This window comes from Melospiza georgiana, chromosome 2 (assembly GCF_028018845.1).
Source record: "Melospiza georgiana isolate bMelGeo1 chromosome 2, bMelGeo1.pri, whole genome shotgun sequence".
Lineage (NCBI taxonomy): Eukaryota > Metazoa > Chordata > Aves > Passeriformes > Passerellidae > Melospiza > Melospiza georgiana.
This window is the reverse complement of record NC_080431.1, coordinates 40,996,035-41,013,485: the sequence shown is the minus strand read 5'-3', so window position 1 is coordinate 41,013,485 and position 17,451 is coordinate 40,996,035. Positions and strand designations below refer to the sequence as shown.

At 34.8% G+C, this 17,451-nt stretch overlaps 1 protein-coding gene across 10 annotated transcripts in view; it reads right to left on the bottom strand.

Moving 5' to 3' along the window:
* MYCBP2 (MYC binding protein 2) overlaps positions 1-17,451 on the bottom strand; it is a 175,914-nt gene that overhangs the window by 68,891 nt on the left and 89,572 nt on the right. For all 10 annotated transcript variants that reach the window (XM_058018892.1, XM_058018894.1, XM_058018897.1 and 7 more), the window contains 12 exons: positions 16,672-16,946; positions 15,512-15,733; positions 13,690-13,881; positions 12,664-12,870; positions 11,791-11,922; positions 11,043-11,221; positions 8,312-8,454; positions 7,435-7,535; positions 6,065-6,283; positions 4,727-4,952; positions 4,306-4,424; positions 2,945-3,032 (listed from right to left, as the gene is read on the bottom strand). In XM_058018892.1, coding sequence (XP_057874875.1) covers positions 2,945-3,032; positions 4,306-4,424; positions 4,727-4,952; positions 6,065-6,283; positions 7,435-7,535; positions 8,312-8,454; positions 11,043-11,221; positions 11,791-11,922; positions 12,664-12,870; positions 13,690-13,881; positions 15,512-15,733; positions 16,672-16,946 — 2,103 coding nt within the window. The remainder of the gene's footprint in view (positions 1-2,944; positions 3,033-4,305; positions 4,425-4,726; positions 4,953-6,064; positions 6,284-7,434; positions 7,536-8,311; positions 8,455-11,042; positions 11,222-11,790; positions 11,923-12,663; positions 12,871-13,689; positions 13,882-15,511; positions 15,734-16,671; positions 16,947-17,451) is intronic.

The window sequence follows — 17,451 nt, the reverse complement described above, 5'->3', positions numbered from 1 at the left end:
TTATATTATCTACATACTGCAGAATATGAGATTCAATTCTGTTTTGTGAAGCTTTTTATACTACAGATTTCAAGTCTGCATAATGATGTATCATACTATTCAATCAGCAGCGGAAATATTAATATTTATAAATAACATAGTAAACATGCAGTATAGTGTAGTTCAGGGCACACACAAATGAACAACGAAAGTTACAGAGAACAAAAATTTGGTGCTTCTCTTTTAATCTCCAAGGCACTATGTATGGCAAGTCTTTGGATGTGACTAGATACTTTCAGAAAGATTTTGAGATGGTTTATGGGAAGCAGCATCTCTAAGTATGCAACAACTGCTCCCTTTTAAGAGCTTACCTTTGTAAAATTATTTGAAAGCCTAAAAAACCCTGCACAATTTCATAAATTATGATTCTTCCTAAAACACAAAACTCAAATACATACTATTACACATACTTTCTCACAAATTATTACATACTTTCTCACAAATCCAACTCCAAAGCCTGATTCCAGGATGACTAGAATTGCCAAACACAGTCTTTTAACAGAAGGGTGAAACAGAAAAGGTAACCATATTTCTACTCTCTTTTAAAAACATGCCAGGCAATTCTACTAGTTAGAAGAGAGAGAAATAAGAAAACCAAGTTCCAAGGCAATTTTTAAAATTCAAAGAAATAAAGACATCTAAAAACTGCCCTCAGAAATAAACTACTGCCAGATTTGATACAATTAAGAATGTATTAATACAAAATACATAAACCAATTTCACACTGCTGTTGAAGTCAGATCTTGGTCACAGACCAGATCTCTCTCTTGGGAGGAAGCATCTTAAATTCACATCTTGAAGCGGCAAGAAGGAGATGAACCATGTGAACATGGTAACTTTAACACTATTTGGGCGTAACTCTCAAAGATACTTTTCCTAATATATGAAGAAATCACTTTCTGGTCCATCTTCCTTCAGAGCAAAATAGGCTTAACCTTGTCAGGTCCTTCAAAACACTTTTATTTCTAATATTTCTAGAGGAATACTCCCACAAATATTTGACTTTGCACACTGATTATACTCACTATGAAAATTACTAAAAAGTAAAACTGTAGAAATTATAACAAAGTTTGAAAAGTCTACTAAAAACCTTCCTGTGTGTGTGCATTACAAGGAAGTCTTTCATATGATTATTGATTCTGTTATTCTATGTAGGTTTTCCTTAAGGAACACTCTTCCACAAGTAAGATAAAAGGGCTCTGCAGATTAGGAATGACAGTATTAAAGAAGCATTTCACTTGCAGCAAAAAGGTAGAAAATACATAACCTAGGATGCAGAAAAAGGAAAAAAAGGTCCGATACTAAGGCATATAAATGTTGCTCTAGAAAACCACAGCTTTACCACTTTTTCTGCCACAATGTTTTTCTGAGACACCAAGCAAAACACTCAAAGCATAATTACACACAACTGAAAACCATTTTAAAAGGCTGCACAGTAGTTTCCATTTGCAAATACTACCACTGTTGGCTACAATTCCCTAGTTTTGTTTACTCAGAGGGTCTAGTGGTTTGGAGAGAAACAATACACTTCTATAGCACAAGCACAGTAATCCTACCAGCAACATTAAGAGACTTGGTTGAAGTTCTCGAGTTGATGTTAGATAAACAGTCAGACAAATCAACTGCCATTACATCAGTCATCAAGAAGCTCCTTAGCAGCAATGCACCTACCCCGCCTCTCTCACAGATCATAAACCACCACATTTGTATGCAGCTGTGACTGCACAGGTAACTTCACAGCATATTTTACTTCAAATTTCTATGGGATAGCATAAAGTCAATCTATCTTATTTCAGGCATTTTAACAGAACAAACATAAAAAGCTCCCAAGAGAGAAGTACAAAGTATTGCAAAATATGGGAGATTAAGTTTTGAGGATTTCAATCTTTTTGTTGTTGTTGCACAGAACAGCAAAACTAAGAGAAGTCAACAAAACTAAGGAGCTTGAGGAATAAGAGAGGAGGGCACTAATTAACCTGAAGAACTGCCTGTACTTTGGAGAGCAAAATACAGATCTCTAGTGCAATTGAGGTGCTTCCTTACAACAAAGTAAGAAATTTGTAAACAATCTAAATACATGAGCAAAATATTCAATTAAAAATACAAAGAAGGTTTTGTTATGAAAACTCCACACTGATCAGAGCTCCCCTGCTCATTAATCCATGCTTCCAGAGTAACAGTATCTGAGCTTTGATTTGTGCCCCTAAATTAAAATGATCAGAGATAACCTATTATAAATTATGAGCCTGTTTTTCCTATATGCTGATGCTAATAAAGAGAAATTATAGTACTCATAACACAGCTGCATCATTAGAAGTTCTAATTTCATCTCCCTATCCACTAATTTCCACAAACTCATTTTTCCTTGCATATTAAACTGCAATGGGTTACTATAAACCTCTATTTGCAGCATCTGCTCCAAAAGTATGAGATCTCTTTTCTAATTGTAAAAAAAAAAAAGCTACAGTAGAAATACTATAAGGTCTACAGACAAAATGGTCACTTTCAACTTTAAAACAGTAATTTAAAGTTTTGCAATTCAATGCTGCAGGTATTTTTTCATACAGAGACGTGCGACATGTGGGGAGAAAAAAAAAACGGGGAAAGAGAAATACAAAGATGATACCTGCACATTTATGAAGTACCGTGAGGAAACTGTGGGACACAGCTCACAGAGTCATACACTACCTGTGGATGGGGTGAAGTCATTCAAATTTACATGACCAGGTCTCCCTCCTCCCCATATACACACAAAGGGAAAAAGGTAAGTAGAAAACACTGCCAGCTTTGTTTGAGTAATTCACTTTGAAGACACAATTTTGTATTATCTCTAATTAAAAGCAACAATAAGATTTGAATATACTAATTCAGAAAACAAAGATGAAAAAATGAAGTATGTTCTTACCAATAGGAAGTGCTAAATCTTTCTTCATCAAAGCTGCTGCACACGATCCTCCTAAATTTGCCAGCTCTTTCTCCAGCTGAATAATACCCTTTAAATTAAAAAAAAAAATTAAAAAATTAGTGTCTCAGAAAATAGGACAATAAATACATTTTTATGACAATGTTTTATATTAAGAAATACTCTATGTCCCACTTTGAAGCCTCTCAGCAATATATTTCTTGTCATACAGCTACTGCCGTGTTTTGCTGTGATACAGGACAGTACCAAAATTTTTAGAATAAAAAGGTATGTCTGAAAAAAATTAGTTATAACTACTCTTTAGATGATTGACTTAAGGTGCTGGCTAGCATGTTTTAGCACTGAGCATTAAAAACATGCCAAGCAGCTTTGTTTGTAAAAGCTTTGAAGAAAAAGAATGACATATGAATCTACATGGGTATTTTTGAATAGAAATAACTTTTGCTTAAAAAAACACAGACTAATTAGATCATCTGTAGGAATTATAAATCTGAATCTGCTGAAAGCCAGTACCACCACAGATAATATTATGGTATGTGTTCTTATCTGATATGTAAAGAAATTCCAAAGAACCTGACATTCTGAAAATCTGAAGACATGATTTAGCTTGAGTAAAATCCAGAATAAGATGAGGTAAATCTTCTGTGAGGGTTGTAGTGTAAGCAAGATGCAGACCTTGCAAAATCCACATGAAGGAACAGGGCCAAAGACTCCCAGGACAAGGGAAGACTTATTTTTCTGGATGTAGTATAAAACATATTAAGTGTTTTCAGTAATCTCTTAAAATAAGCCAAAAGAAAGAATTGGATCAAAGATGTGATGAAATCTGATCTTCCCTTTGCAATAAACAGTGGTGGAGATGACTCATGTCCTTAATGGTAAAATGAGGAGACCACTGGGTAAAACCGGTGGAAGGCTAAATGCACACAGCATTTCAAAGGAGTCTGAGAGTTCTGCTGTAAGTGGGCACTGGAAAATAATGCAAGTATGTCATTCAACAGGCAGTGACAGTAAAAAGCCTCACATCTTGGATCTCTGATGCAAGAGAAGGCCAGAATTTCAGGAAATCTTATATCCCACTGACATACAAGATAAAACCACACTATGTTTTTGCAGAGTGCCACAAACCACACAAAAAGCCATTTCAGTAGTATCCTCATTAAAGAATTCCAAATTAATAATGCCCTTACCAAAAAATGTTATTACTTTTATAGAAATAATCTAAAAATATTTTGCTAATTTCACTCAGCCATAAGTAGAAATACAAATTTTTTTACCATCCAAAAATTCATTTGGTGATTTATTAGGTGAAGCAATTATAACTAACTCACTTTTTCCCTTACCTCATCACTTCCTGGACTAAATTCATATCCAATTGCATAACATTTGAAGCCATAAAAACAAGCTTTTTCATCTTTCACATAGTCTGATGCAGTCTCCAGAGAAAAAAGTGCTTCATTCCCTTAGAGAAGTAAAAGGATAAATTAAATTAATAATATATTCCTCCTCTTTTTGTGTGTTTATTTTACATAAGTATATATGAAACCCAGCCTTTAGATGTAAAATGTAATTAAAACCATGGGAAAAACAAGCAGATCAATACTTCAAGCAAGAAATCTACTACAGACATAATTTACTTGCCAGCTGGGATAAAGACCCTTCTTTAACTTTGTTTGCCAAAATAATTCTGCAGAAAAATCAAACTTCCTTCAACTATTGCAGTAACACACATTACCAGTAATTACATCAGTATCTATGCATTACCTGGCAATACCAACACCATGGTAGGCCATCCTGAAGATCCAGAGAACTTTTTCAGTTCTATCCATGAATTAAGGTTCTCATGAACAGAGGTATGCTTTGGTCCAAATCCCAGGCTCTGTGCAATTCTGACAGGAATTAGTAAACGAAGAACATCCTCTGACTGAGCAGTGCCACACTGAGTGTCAAACTCTATTGTTATCCACCTGACACATTCAGGAAAAGTCACCTACAACAAAGCAACAGGTTAATCATGTCCCAGCTTTTGGGGTTCTCGGCATTTTGTTTTTTTTTTTTTTACATTTACTTCTTCATTTGCATTTGGTCTTAACTCTGATTTAGTCTACAGAAGCAATTTAATTACATAATCCTGCAGAATTGTTTTGCTATTTTTTAAAATGACATTAATCTAATTTATTCCTTGAAATTTATGTACACCTGAAATGCTCTGCACTTTACACAATTAGAACCCTGTGTTATAACTTAATATTCTGTTTAAGCATTTGCACTGGCACCACTTGTGCTTTTAAGAATTCTGCACAGGTTCATTAAACAAAACAACCACTGACTACTATGCATACTGAACTCTCAGATACCTTTTTCAAACTCAAACTTCAACAAACGTAATGAACATCTGTTTTGTGCAATCCCAGAAAAGTACAGAGCAGCTGAATTCCACTAGTGAATGTGGCCTGCAGTACAATAGCATATAGCTACAGAAATTCAAATGCAGTAACTACTAAACACAAGGCTTTAGACATGCTCCATAAACTTTTAGGACAAAAGTAAGCACTATGGCACCAAGATGCCCACATGGTAGCTACACTTTCTGCAGTGGATGTCTTGCTGTCTCACAGGACAAGCACTGGAATAGTAGAATAATAATTTATGTCCTGTTCAGGCTCTAGATTATAGGTTTGCTACTTCTGGACGTTAATTTGACTAGGACTGACTTTATGTATTCTTACAAAACACTGTTTAAGCATTAGGTAAGAAAATCTGGTATGTGATTATATACTCTATACATAAAGACTTTGAACTTCACAACTTCTACAGTTAGAGCAAAGAAACTCTGCATGACAGCAGAAAAATCTAAGACTATGCAAATTTAGGGATTTAGAGCAGATACCTGAATTAGGGGGTTAAAACTTCACTATTTTCCACTACACTTGATGTAGACTTTTGTCCAAAAACCAGTACAGCAATAATACAATGTCTTCTATATTAGAGAATATTAATGATCATGCACGGCAACAATTTTTCAGATAGCAAACGCTGACTCAGAAAACTCATGTGTAAAGCTTTTAAGAAGCAGCATGTGCACTTAGAAATGGTGCTCACCTTATAGTGTGTAACAGAGGCAGGTTTATAGGGGTGCTCACTTTCAACAACAGCATAGTGATTGGAGGTAGTACAAGCTGAAAGCCCTTGCTCTGGCTGGTTTCCAGTGGTGCTGTCTGTAGACTGATTTGGGTTAAAAGCTGGAGGGGCGTATTTCTGATTCAGGACTGCCACAGAAGGAAGCAGCTGTTGTACCAGGCCAAAGACCTCAACAGCAACCTGTAACATAACATCACATGTGTTATTAGAACGTCTTATAAGTCGGTGAAAACAATACTCTAATACTTCCATTTCTCTTCAGTGGTTGTATGAACATTCTCAGAATATCACTAGTAACAGTTCATTAAATCATTTTGCAATTCTGCATCTACACAATCCTAACAGAAAAAGCAGCAGTACATTAATCTTCTCTTGGAGCCCTGCCAAAGCTGAAACAAGAATCTGCATGTAACTGTGATATCCTTTCCCTAAAATAGCTTCTACTAAAATCTTGAGCATTAACAAACAGGAAGCACAAGTTCACAAAAGTAAATACCATACTAAAGCCAAAATCCAGTTATACTCTATAACCATATTAATATTTATTTTAATATTAATATTATGCTCTCTGTGATCTTCACTACATTTTCTAAGCAGATGAACACTTCTACAGCAAAACACTTGGTTATTTCAAATCTCAGTTCCATGAAGAAACAAGGTAACTAAATTCTGACACTGTCTTTCATGACATGTCTGCTAGATTTTAAGTGGTCAGCTCTATTTCCTCCCCCTTGAAAAGAAGTCAGAAAACATGTTACAGCTCATGAGAAAGCAATAAAAGGTAATAGTGTATACTAGCTAAGGATTATTGACATTTGTAGATCTAATAGCAGATCTCAAGAGTGTCCCAGACCAGGCACAAGCAAGAAATGCCATGGCACTGGAAAGAAATGTTCCTTTATTTACAGCTGACATCTTTCTAACACTAAGTTTGACAGAAATAATCTTAATTTAATGAGAAAATGCTTCCGCTCTTTACTGTAAAAATAATATTTATATAACATAAAAAAACCATTTCATCTCCCCAGTGTTCATCAATGAGTTGTAAATTACATTCTCTTCATTCCTTATCTTTTCCTACTAGTAAAGCCTCTCATATTTCTCTGCTTCCTTAAGGTATTTTTGTTACCATGTTTTCAAGTCAAGTTAAAAAAAAGGTCATTACATGTTTTTTTAAATTCTTGTCTCATGGAAAATTCATGACTCATTAAATATAAACCCCTAATTTAGAGAATAGTAAGAAATCAAAATGGTCAAATTTTCAGAGTTAACATTTTCCTTGAATTACTACATTGATACATTTCTTCAGTAATTTCTCTTGAGGAGCATACCTTGGGAATAGCTGCTGCCACTGGTCCTATGTAGGCTATGATGAGGGGAAGCAGCATTGAAAACAGACTGGAAGAGCTGAGTAACTCTGGAATGTCTTCAGCTAAATAAAGATAATTAGAACAGAGGTATTATTAATAAACATGCTTTGGTTCAAAGCACATCTTATTTTTCTGGTTTGCCCCTTGTAAGTTAAACTTCTATTTCTCAGACTATTTTTACTTCAAATTATTTCCATTATTTAGGCACTGCTGAATTCTGAGTCTGCCAAGTCCACTCAAGATAAATATATCATTACATATAGTTCTTTGTTGAAAAATGTCCTTCTCTTAGAGGATTATTTTATTGCATTCTTTCTCATTTTGCGAAACTGTGTTCATATTTTCTACAGTATAAAATTTAGCACAACAGTCCTCCCAGCCCTTCAAAATGAGTTTTATAGCACTATGCAATATTCTGAACATTTTGGCTACAACGGCTGATACATACATTTCTCACAAAGGGATGTTTAAGTGCTTATATATTAATTACATTAACCAGTCCTACTGATGACAACATCTGTGCTAAACACTGAGGAAATCTGCAACTAACCTGCCATTAAAATATCTTTAGGAAATAAAGAATCTTACCAGCTTTATCACAATGCTTGCTAAATTGATGAGCAAATTTATACAAAGTATCTGACTATGCTATCACTAGCATAACTCAATGATATAAAAGTTACTTATAGTTTGATATCCACAGGAATGAAAGGTTAGAAAAATATTCTTTGGAAAGCAAAAAAACATCACAGCTCTTGTATTCAGGTCATATTCTACTATTATGGCTTGCTAGCAAAGTAAAGTTTTGAAAAGTATAGTAAATTTTCTCAAGCCTTACCATCTACAGCAAGAGCTCTGTGCAACAAATCTTTGGCTGCTCGTACAACAGCACTCACGACAGAAAGGGCCCTGCTACAGTTTTTGTCCTCTTCATTAGCTTTGTTCAACAGCTGTGACTGCAGATCGCCATCATACTCACTCCTGGACAGTGGATTAAGTTAAAGTAAGTTCACAAATACAAAATTACATTAAAAAAACCTACTGATTAATTTTTGGCATAGAATAAGCAAAACAATTTTTGATAAAGGAATAAAAAACCACAAAAAAAACATGGAGGATATTTTGGAGGAAATGTGTCACTGTTAGTCCTTTGCAAGAACTTCATTTGGCAAAAAGTATAAAAAGCATTTTTCTGCAATGCTTTTTTTCTCTAGATGCCTTCTAAACCACACAATTAATTGCTATGCTCTTCCAAAGCCAGTTCCCTGTCTTGGTAAAAACAGAGCTATGTTAAATGCTTCACAGAAACAAGTAAAACTTCCTCAAGGGATATTTCTGCATTTTCATAAGAGACAAAAATTCTCCCTTCTTATTTCAAAGATTAATTATGGCTTTGAAACGGTCTTGGGCTTCCCCAAGACTGACCAAACAAACAGTTCCTTCTTTTAAATCCACTCTGTATGTCAAATTAGGCTCTCTTAAACAACATCAAGCATGCAGCCATTTCAATAAGGTTTGATTTGCTTTTTCAAAGCTATCAAATGACAATTACAAACTAATTCAACCCTTCAATATGATAGTGATTAAGCCTTGGCACAGAGAAATAAAATCACTTAGTCAACATGTAAAACAAAATATACCATTTTCTTTGGGATATATTACGTTTGTCCAGTGCATTATTTCAGGACTAGCACTTCAGAACTTTAAGAAATTTTACTTTGAGCAGTTCAGTGAACAAGGATATCTCTCCTTCTCTGTCATGTGAACCAATGACTCATACAAAAATGTTTCTTCAAAGTGTCCTAGAATTGTAGCTTTGCTGTCAGCCTCAAGCCTTTTTCATTTGAATTTTTTAGCTGCTGATGGTAAGTGCAATTCAACTGAGTACTTTTCCAACAAATTCCTCCAAAACTTTTCTCCCCTTATCAAAGTGTGTTAAACTTCTGTATGTGGTCTTTCATATGCCTAAGAAACAGTTTCTGTTGATATCTGAGCAGCCTCCAAACAAAATGAAGTGTGACTTTTACAAGCTGCTCTACAATAGTTGACTGAACATTTGTTTCTTTGCTGTAAGCAAATCAAAACTTCAAATCATTATATATCAAACAGTCAGTCTTCAAACTAAGTCCATAACCATAACCATGCAATAAATAAATTTATCTTGTCCATATGAACTACAAAGACATTGTGATTACAGTATAGCAGGTGCAATTTTTTTCAACAAAATTTATTCTGTAACAGTTCCAAGTTGTACCACCACTCTTTTGAAAGCCTCTTTGAATTTTATCAGTTGAAACTCAAAAACCTGAGACTGCTCTGATCTGAAGACAGGACTTTGGTGTGGGGTTTTTTCATATGCTAATTTACCATTGTTAGAATGCCTTGGAGTTTCCATTACTGAAATTATGTTCTTTGCTTTTCTGAAATCAAAGAAATTGTTATTTCTCTTTAATTTTCTCTTTTGCCTGTATAAAAGCAGACAATCTATGAGTGAAAATAGATATTCTCCATGTTTGTCTTTCATCCTTCTTACATAATGATGCTTTCCAATTAAGATACTTCATAATGAAGTCCAAGTTTCCAGGAGACTAAATCAAAGTATCATGACCTGCACCACTGCTATTCCATTCTTTCATAAGTAATTACTGGTTTTATTGACAAGCTGGATCTTTGAGCACAATCTTACATTTTAAGGTAGTTTAGAGCTATCCTATATCTTCAAATATACTATTACTATAATTTTGCTGGCCACTTTGTTTCTTCATATTTTACCTTCTTTAAAACTTTAAGAGCAATATATGTTCACGTGCTTGTTAGTCTAAAATACATCAGTTGGTGTAGTATTACTTTTTTGTATTTTCTACATCTTTTATTATGTAGGTACTTCTCACACAATGAAAGATAAAAGTAAATTATTATTCATTGATCCTTTTATTCCTTCCATCTTCTGGTAATCAGCCTTGTACTGCCAGTTTGAAAATCCTGCCTTTACACAAATCAGGGTAAGCACCTCAAACACAAAAGCAATGCCTTCTGCAAAAGCATTACCACAAGTGAATTCCTACTGTCAACCTGAAAGGCTGAAGTAAAGCTCCCCTGCAGGACCATCAGATTTTTCAGCTGATTTTCTTCAGGCAATCGCAATTTCTCTTTTTATACCTTTCACCTCTAAGTAAGAGAGGAGTTTCTATATAAATAGACCTTGCTTCACTACCTGATGCAATTTTTTTTGGAAACTGAAGAACTGAGTAAGTTGGAGAGATAAACATGCCAGTGAGCAATCTCTCAGATATCTCCTACAGTACAGAAAAACCAGAAATTGAAATAGTGCGAGTTCCTCATATTTAGAGCTTTAAGGTAGTAAACAATGGACCTCATAAGAAGTCAACAATCACATTATTTGTCAAATTAAAAAAAAAACAGAGAACCTAAAACAAAACTGGAAGAGGCATCACAAGCACACTCTGGACACATTTATTTCTATCACTTGTTAAAAACAGATGTGGTATAATAGCACTGTGATGGTTTCGTTGACTTTTCTTAGAAACGGATGATTACACCACACAAACCTGTAATAAAGGATCTGTGGGATCTGCCCTCGTGTTTGGTTGGTGCCGTTGCTGCTCAGACTGCACGTACTGAATGTGAACGTTACACCGTCCGGGCACTGCACCGTGGTCATCCCCCCATCTCCATTGGCAGTCCGGCTGCCATAATTCCGCAAACGAACCGCGTACTTCACGTTTTCCTGAGAAAGGAGAGCAAAAATAGGTTACAGTATAAAACAGATATCTAATGGCTTCATGGTATGTGAAAGTTAATATTTTACATTAATACTGGAGAGTCTGGAAAGTCTCGCAAAGCACTCTACAAATGAAATAAAACAAAAAAGGTCCAACATGAAACAAAATCAGAGCTGCTCCATGTTCCCAAATTATGAACCATAACTTAAAATTACTACTAATTACTTTAAGAGCAAGCAGATATCCAACAAAATTAACTATCAAGTAGCACAAAAAATGTTGCATTTTCAAAAATATTCTAAAATTACTAGGCAACTATAATCTATCATATGCACTTATAAAAATCATATGCACTTGGGATCTAATTCCTTCTAGCTAAAGGATTTGGAACTTTAATTTACAACAATTTAAAACAACTGTAATTTACAGGTTGAAGTTGAGACTTTATGAAGAACACATCAAGATCAACTTGTGAATGTGCATCCAAAAACCCAAACAAAAAACACTGAGCACTTCAATTTTGTTATCTAAAGAAGTTGTATGAAACCCACAGATGTGATTTTATTTTATTTACCTTCAGTGGCACAACTTTGTCAAGTCTGATTTCAGCTATGTCACTAGGAGAATCATCTGTGGTATAAGTTCCTTTAACCAATTCTAAAGAAGTCCATCTATGAGAATGAGTTGCATCTCCAGTATGATCACTCTGATTCAAAGAAACAAAGTAATTTTAATACATTTATAATATAAATACATGACACACAAAATTGTGCAACTTATGTCTCATTGCATAAATTTTTACACATGGCATTACAAACAAAAAGATGAAAAACCTGCTCAGAGTCAACAGTAAAGCCTTTCCCCTAAAAAGGAAATTACTGAGCAGAGAGGTTAATTTCCCATAGTAACCTATGCTTGTCCTTTGGAAGAGATCAGAATCATCAGTTACAGTGAACAACTGTATGTAAAAGAACAATAATTTTGTTTCATTAGAAGAACCCAGAAGACAGTTTTATGCTGCTTCTAAGAGAGTACATCAACAGCACATGAAACATCTGTAGCCACTGTCTGATCATGCTGGGAGGCTATCATCCTTTTCTTCTATTTTTGGTTATAACCTCATTTCTTAATTTCATTCATGGTTGACAGAGAGGTAACAGTACTAATTTATATTTATCTCCAGAAAGTAAAGAGCCCATGACACTTCAAATATTACTTGTAATAAAGGAAGAGTTCACAACAATAACCAAGATAAGGATCCTACTAGATATGGTATGAAGCTTGTGGTAATACAAAAATCTTCACCACAAGCAAAAAATCCTACTACCAGTGCACTGTTTTACTGGTAGTCTAGACTGAATATGAATATGACACTTTGTAAAACATACTCTAAGAAAACCTCTGAGGTTACTTTTGTTCAAATTGTTTTCCCAAAAGTAGTACTTACATCATCAACTAATACCTCCAACTCATACTCATGAATTCCTCCTCCACCATAAACAGAAAATCCTACTACAACTACACCAGGTTTGTCAACAGAGAAACATATGGCATCAGGGGATCCATTCCCAGTATTCCAGCTTCTTCCCTGACTTGTTTTAGTGAATCGGTTTGGAGTGGATTTGACAGAATGGAGAGAATTCAGTCCATCAACCTGCAGAAAATTAAATACAGTTGCCAGAAAATATTCACTGCTAAATTTTAGACAACTTTAATAAAGCAAAGTGAATTATCAGATACTGGGTAAATTTAAAAGTCAACTCATAAACCACAGAAAATGCCACTATTTAGCTTTCTATTTAATATTGACTAAAAAGAAAGGATTTCTGATAATTAGAAATTAACTAGGAATAATCAGAAATCCAACTCGGTATTTTAAAGTATTTAAATATATATTTTATGGATAAATTAGCAAAAAATACAGATTAGCTGTACTGAAAGAAAGGTTAGGTATTTCTGCCTTAGGTAAAGGTAAGGTATTTCTGCCTTAGGTAGAGTCAAGATTAAGAGAGGGCAGAAACAGATGTTACGTAATGGTAAAAACACTTGAATCAAGATGTCATCAAAAGTTGATTCTTTCTATGAGAAAAGCCTGTTGATAGCACAGAGACAGTGATGTGCCTTTAACAAAGTCAAATACTTTTCTGTCATTTAATGAAGTTATAGCCTCCTGAAAGAATTGTATATCTACATAAGTATGCAGGCAAAAAGCAAAGTACTCAAAAACTGTGCCTTTTTTAAAACAATCTCTAGTATTCTTCAGCACTAATGAAGTAGCTAATTATCTACAGTACTTCTCTAATACAGTGAGTATATGCTTTTAAATCTATACAAAACATCTGCACTACTCAAAACAGAGAATTCCACAATCTCTGAAAGATCTACACACCTACAAAATACCCATCTAGCCTCTATCACATATGTAGTATGTTTGTCCTGAAAGATTTCTAAAATTGTTTTAGAGCAGCTTTACCTCAGATCCTAATGCAGATGCTGTAAGCTCACTCACAATACTAGCAAGCAACCCACAGGTATTAGAAACCAGATGTGAAGAGAAAAGTTCATTTTCTCTTCTAAGGCTGTTCCGTACTGGTAAAACAACAATGACCAACATCTTTTCCAGCACTTCCCGAAAGCTTGTCATCCCTGAAACATTTTCTTCACTCTGCAGTGTAAACAAAAACAATGACAAATGACATGGTTATTAAAAAAAACAAAACACAAACTTTCACATATTATGAGTATTAGGTAATTGAAATATCTGTGACTTCATGAAGATTAGAAATGTCTAGAAGATGAAAAAAAGATTAAAATACTCAAAGCTCTCATAGTATGTATTCCTTTGTCAAAAGAATTGATTGATGTCCTTAATTTCCTGTATGAGGTGGTGACAAGTCTTTTATTAAATTGGAAAGACACCAGATATAGATGTCCTTTCCAGGAGATGTCTCCTCTTTATACACTATACAGTCATAAAACCTATGGGCTTTAAAAGCATACATTAAAACACAATGGACATATAGCGACATTTGAAACTGTTCATGTAATTTTCTTCTGCAGTGTCTAAACAAGAGACTTGGAAGCTTTATTGTTTTGGTGCTAGTAAAAAGAATCTTCTGTGCAAAGAGGTAAGACAAACCAGTGATGGGATAATTATAAACAGCTCTTCTTTGCTGAATGCAGTCTATGAAACCAATCTAAGCTTAGGCATCTATTGTGTCTTCTGGCTAGCAGTGACATCCACTGCTTTCAACAAGAAAAATAAAATCAGCTCAACAGATGAAAATCCAAGGTTTATCTCTTATCTCTTTATATGTCAAAAAAAAAAAAAAATCCAAGCAGTGAACAAATACGGAAGACAATCAGCAAAGCAAACCTGTACAGAACATTTTTCCATCTTTTACAGTTAGGAGGCTGCTGTATCCAAGACACAAATATTATATTTGCATTTAGTAGTGCCTGTTGTTTTTTCCCTTCATTAATTTGTACAGGTGCTTTCTAAGTCCATGAAAGCTTTTAGCACAATAATGGCCTACAGGAGTATGTCCCCCAGCTAAACTACGTATCTTATGAAGAGTAGAAAACTTCTTACCTTATCTTTTGCTCTAAATTTCTGGGAATGGTAGATTCTAAAACTATCCTTTATTTATCTTTCTTGCACAATTCATAATTTCATACCCCTATTGTCAGCCAAATTGAAGAATACTGTTTAGTAGTCTCATTTGCCTAATTATCTTTTATTTTAATATTTATCTTCTATCTTATTTCATCTTATTTCTCATTCCTGTAAATCAATTCTAAAATATCAGAACTACAACAATACAGCATTAAAGAGCCCTTGATTAGGAAATTGTTTAATAACTTTTGCTAAAACAGTACGAACTGGGATTCCTTTACTGACCCCCTTAAAAACTCCAGTTTGGGACATGGCTTTTTATAACTAAGGTTGTCTTCCTCAAAACATCAAATCTATCTACATGCTCCTCCTTGTGATCACATGAAAAAATTGCTGCAGAAACACAATGCAACAGAATACTACTCCAAAGGATATTTCTTCCAATTTAATATTCTAAGAACCACTCTGCTTAGACATTCCCCAAAGAAGAAACAGTTGGAATATGTCAGACAAAAAGTTGAAAATTGTACAAAATAATAAGTTTCTGAACTAAGCCTTTTAGAAAGAAAACACTTAGGACAATTAATGTACATTTTTATCGAGTAAAAATGTGTAGGTACGTAACAGCTTTCTGTTGCAAAGTGAAAGAAATCATTGGATTTTTAGAACGCATTCTCACCTGACTGAGCTTTTCCATGTGTGCAACCAGAAGAGGGAAGCGATGGGCCAGGGCAGAGTCGTTCTCGGTGCTGACTTGTTTAACCATGGAGCGCAGCAAGGCCTCTCCGTCGTAGGCGATGGGAAAGATGGAGGTCAGCTTCACCGACGTGTGGCACAGGGCAGACATCACCGCTGCAAGGAGCCGACTGCTGGAGGTCTTAAAGTTGGCTTCCTGGATATCCTAAACACAGAAAAGAAATTAACAGAATGGCACCACTGCACTGAAACAACAGAGAAACTACTCAGAAAGGAACTTTCCAGTTTTACTGTAATTAACAAAAATAATGTAGAGAAAGCTTTTCTATGGATTTACACTACCTTCCCTCATAAGCTTGAATTCAGGTCTTCAAAACTGGAGTAATTAAAATTTATTGGTTGGCATGCTTTAAAATAAACCCATATAGTATTACTTTGAAAATTTTGGTATCCTTTGAAGACAAGACTTTTCTTATATTAACAATTATAATTAAATGACTTAGAGTAATACATAAAAGAACAGATTCTTCCTTGAAATTGTATATGCTAAATGAATCTTCATGCAAAGCAGCAAACTGTTTACAGCTCACCACAAGCAATGCAAACAACAACTACACCGTTTAGATGTGAGATGGTCATTCACAATAAGCAAAAGAAGAAAGTTGTTGATTACAGAATAGTATTTCCAGCTGCTTCTCATGTACTTGGCTGGATCAGAGCAGTGCTGTAGTAATGAGTAATTACTCAAGTATTAGTGATAAAAAATACTACATGGATGCTCTTCGGCAACATGCAGCAAGAGTAAGCACATATAAAGGCATGGCCTCAACACTGAAAAAGCAGGTGCTGACAGTTACCAGCACCACAAATTTTCTTCATTGTCCCACAGACAATCTTGAAAGTTAAAGAAGACAAAGTTCCAAGGCTCTTATTGAACTACATTTAGAGAACACTCCAAACAAACAAAACCAGGAACAAATCCAACTCCCAATCATTTAAAAAACAATTCAAAACACAACAGAACTTGAGTCACAAATCAGAATAAATGCAAAAATTTAGTAATATTTTCAAGTATTACTTGGCTTCAATCTGAGCAAAAGGACAAGCTAAGCTGTTATATTTACTTGAGCCATTTTAATGTACCTGGTCCAAACAGTTCAGCAAGTCACAAAGACATGCCCACTGGAGAGCTGGTGTTGGGTAGAATGAATGGAAGCAAGCTGTAAATGTATTATGGCATTCCTGAAGAACAGCTTCTAACAGACTGAGAGGCTGACTAAGATATCCTTGTGGATCATTGTCCAGCTTCACCATGCAATGGTCAACTCCTTCAGATAAAATTTTTCTCAGCAAGGTCCTAGTTTTTCCAATGCAATCTGCTAGTTTGCTGGTTTCTTCTACAACTGCCTTAGCTGTAGCTAGAAGATTACACAAACAGAAGCATTAAATGCACAATAATGAAATATTTTCATGTTAGAACGCACACTTTACATGCAAATAGAAAAACGGGGAATTCAGCAACATTGTTGAATCTACATTCAGAGAAGTTAATTCCAAAAATAAAACAGTGAGAGGGTGTTAAACTCTATCAAAGAAACCTGACCATTAAAAACTCCCACTTTTCTGATCTTTTATAATATATACTGCACTTTAATGAGCATTGTTAAAGTACAGGCATGAAAAACACACAATCTTTCAAATTCCCAATTTGCTCACTGTCACAGCAAGCACTATGTAGAGAAATGGAAAAAAGACGATACAAACTGTGCAAAACAGCTCAACTGACAAAAGCACACAGGAAATTACCTTTAAAATACACAGGTTACAGCGCAAACATGTGGTACTAGGATACTTAGATATGCAGACAATTGGAAATTTCCTGTTTCTGACAAATCTTTTAATGCTCCAATAACACCATCTGTG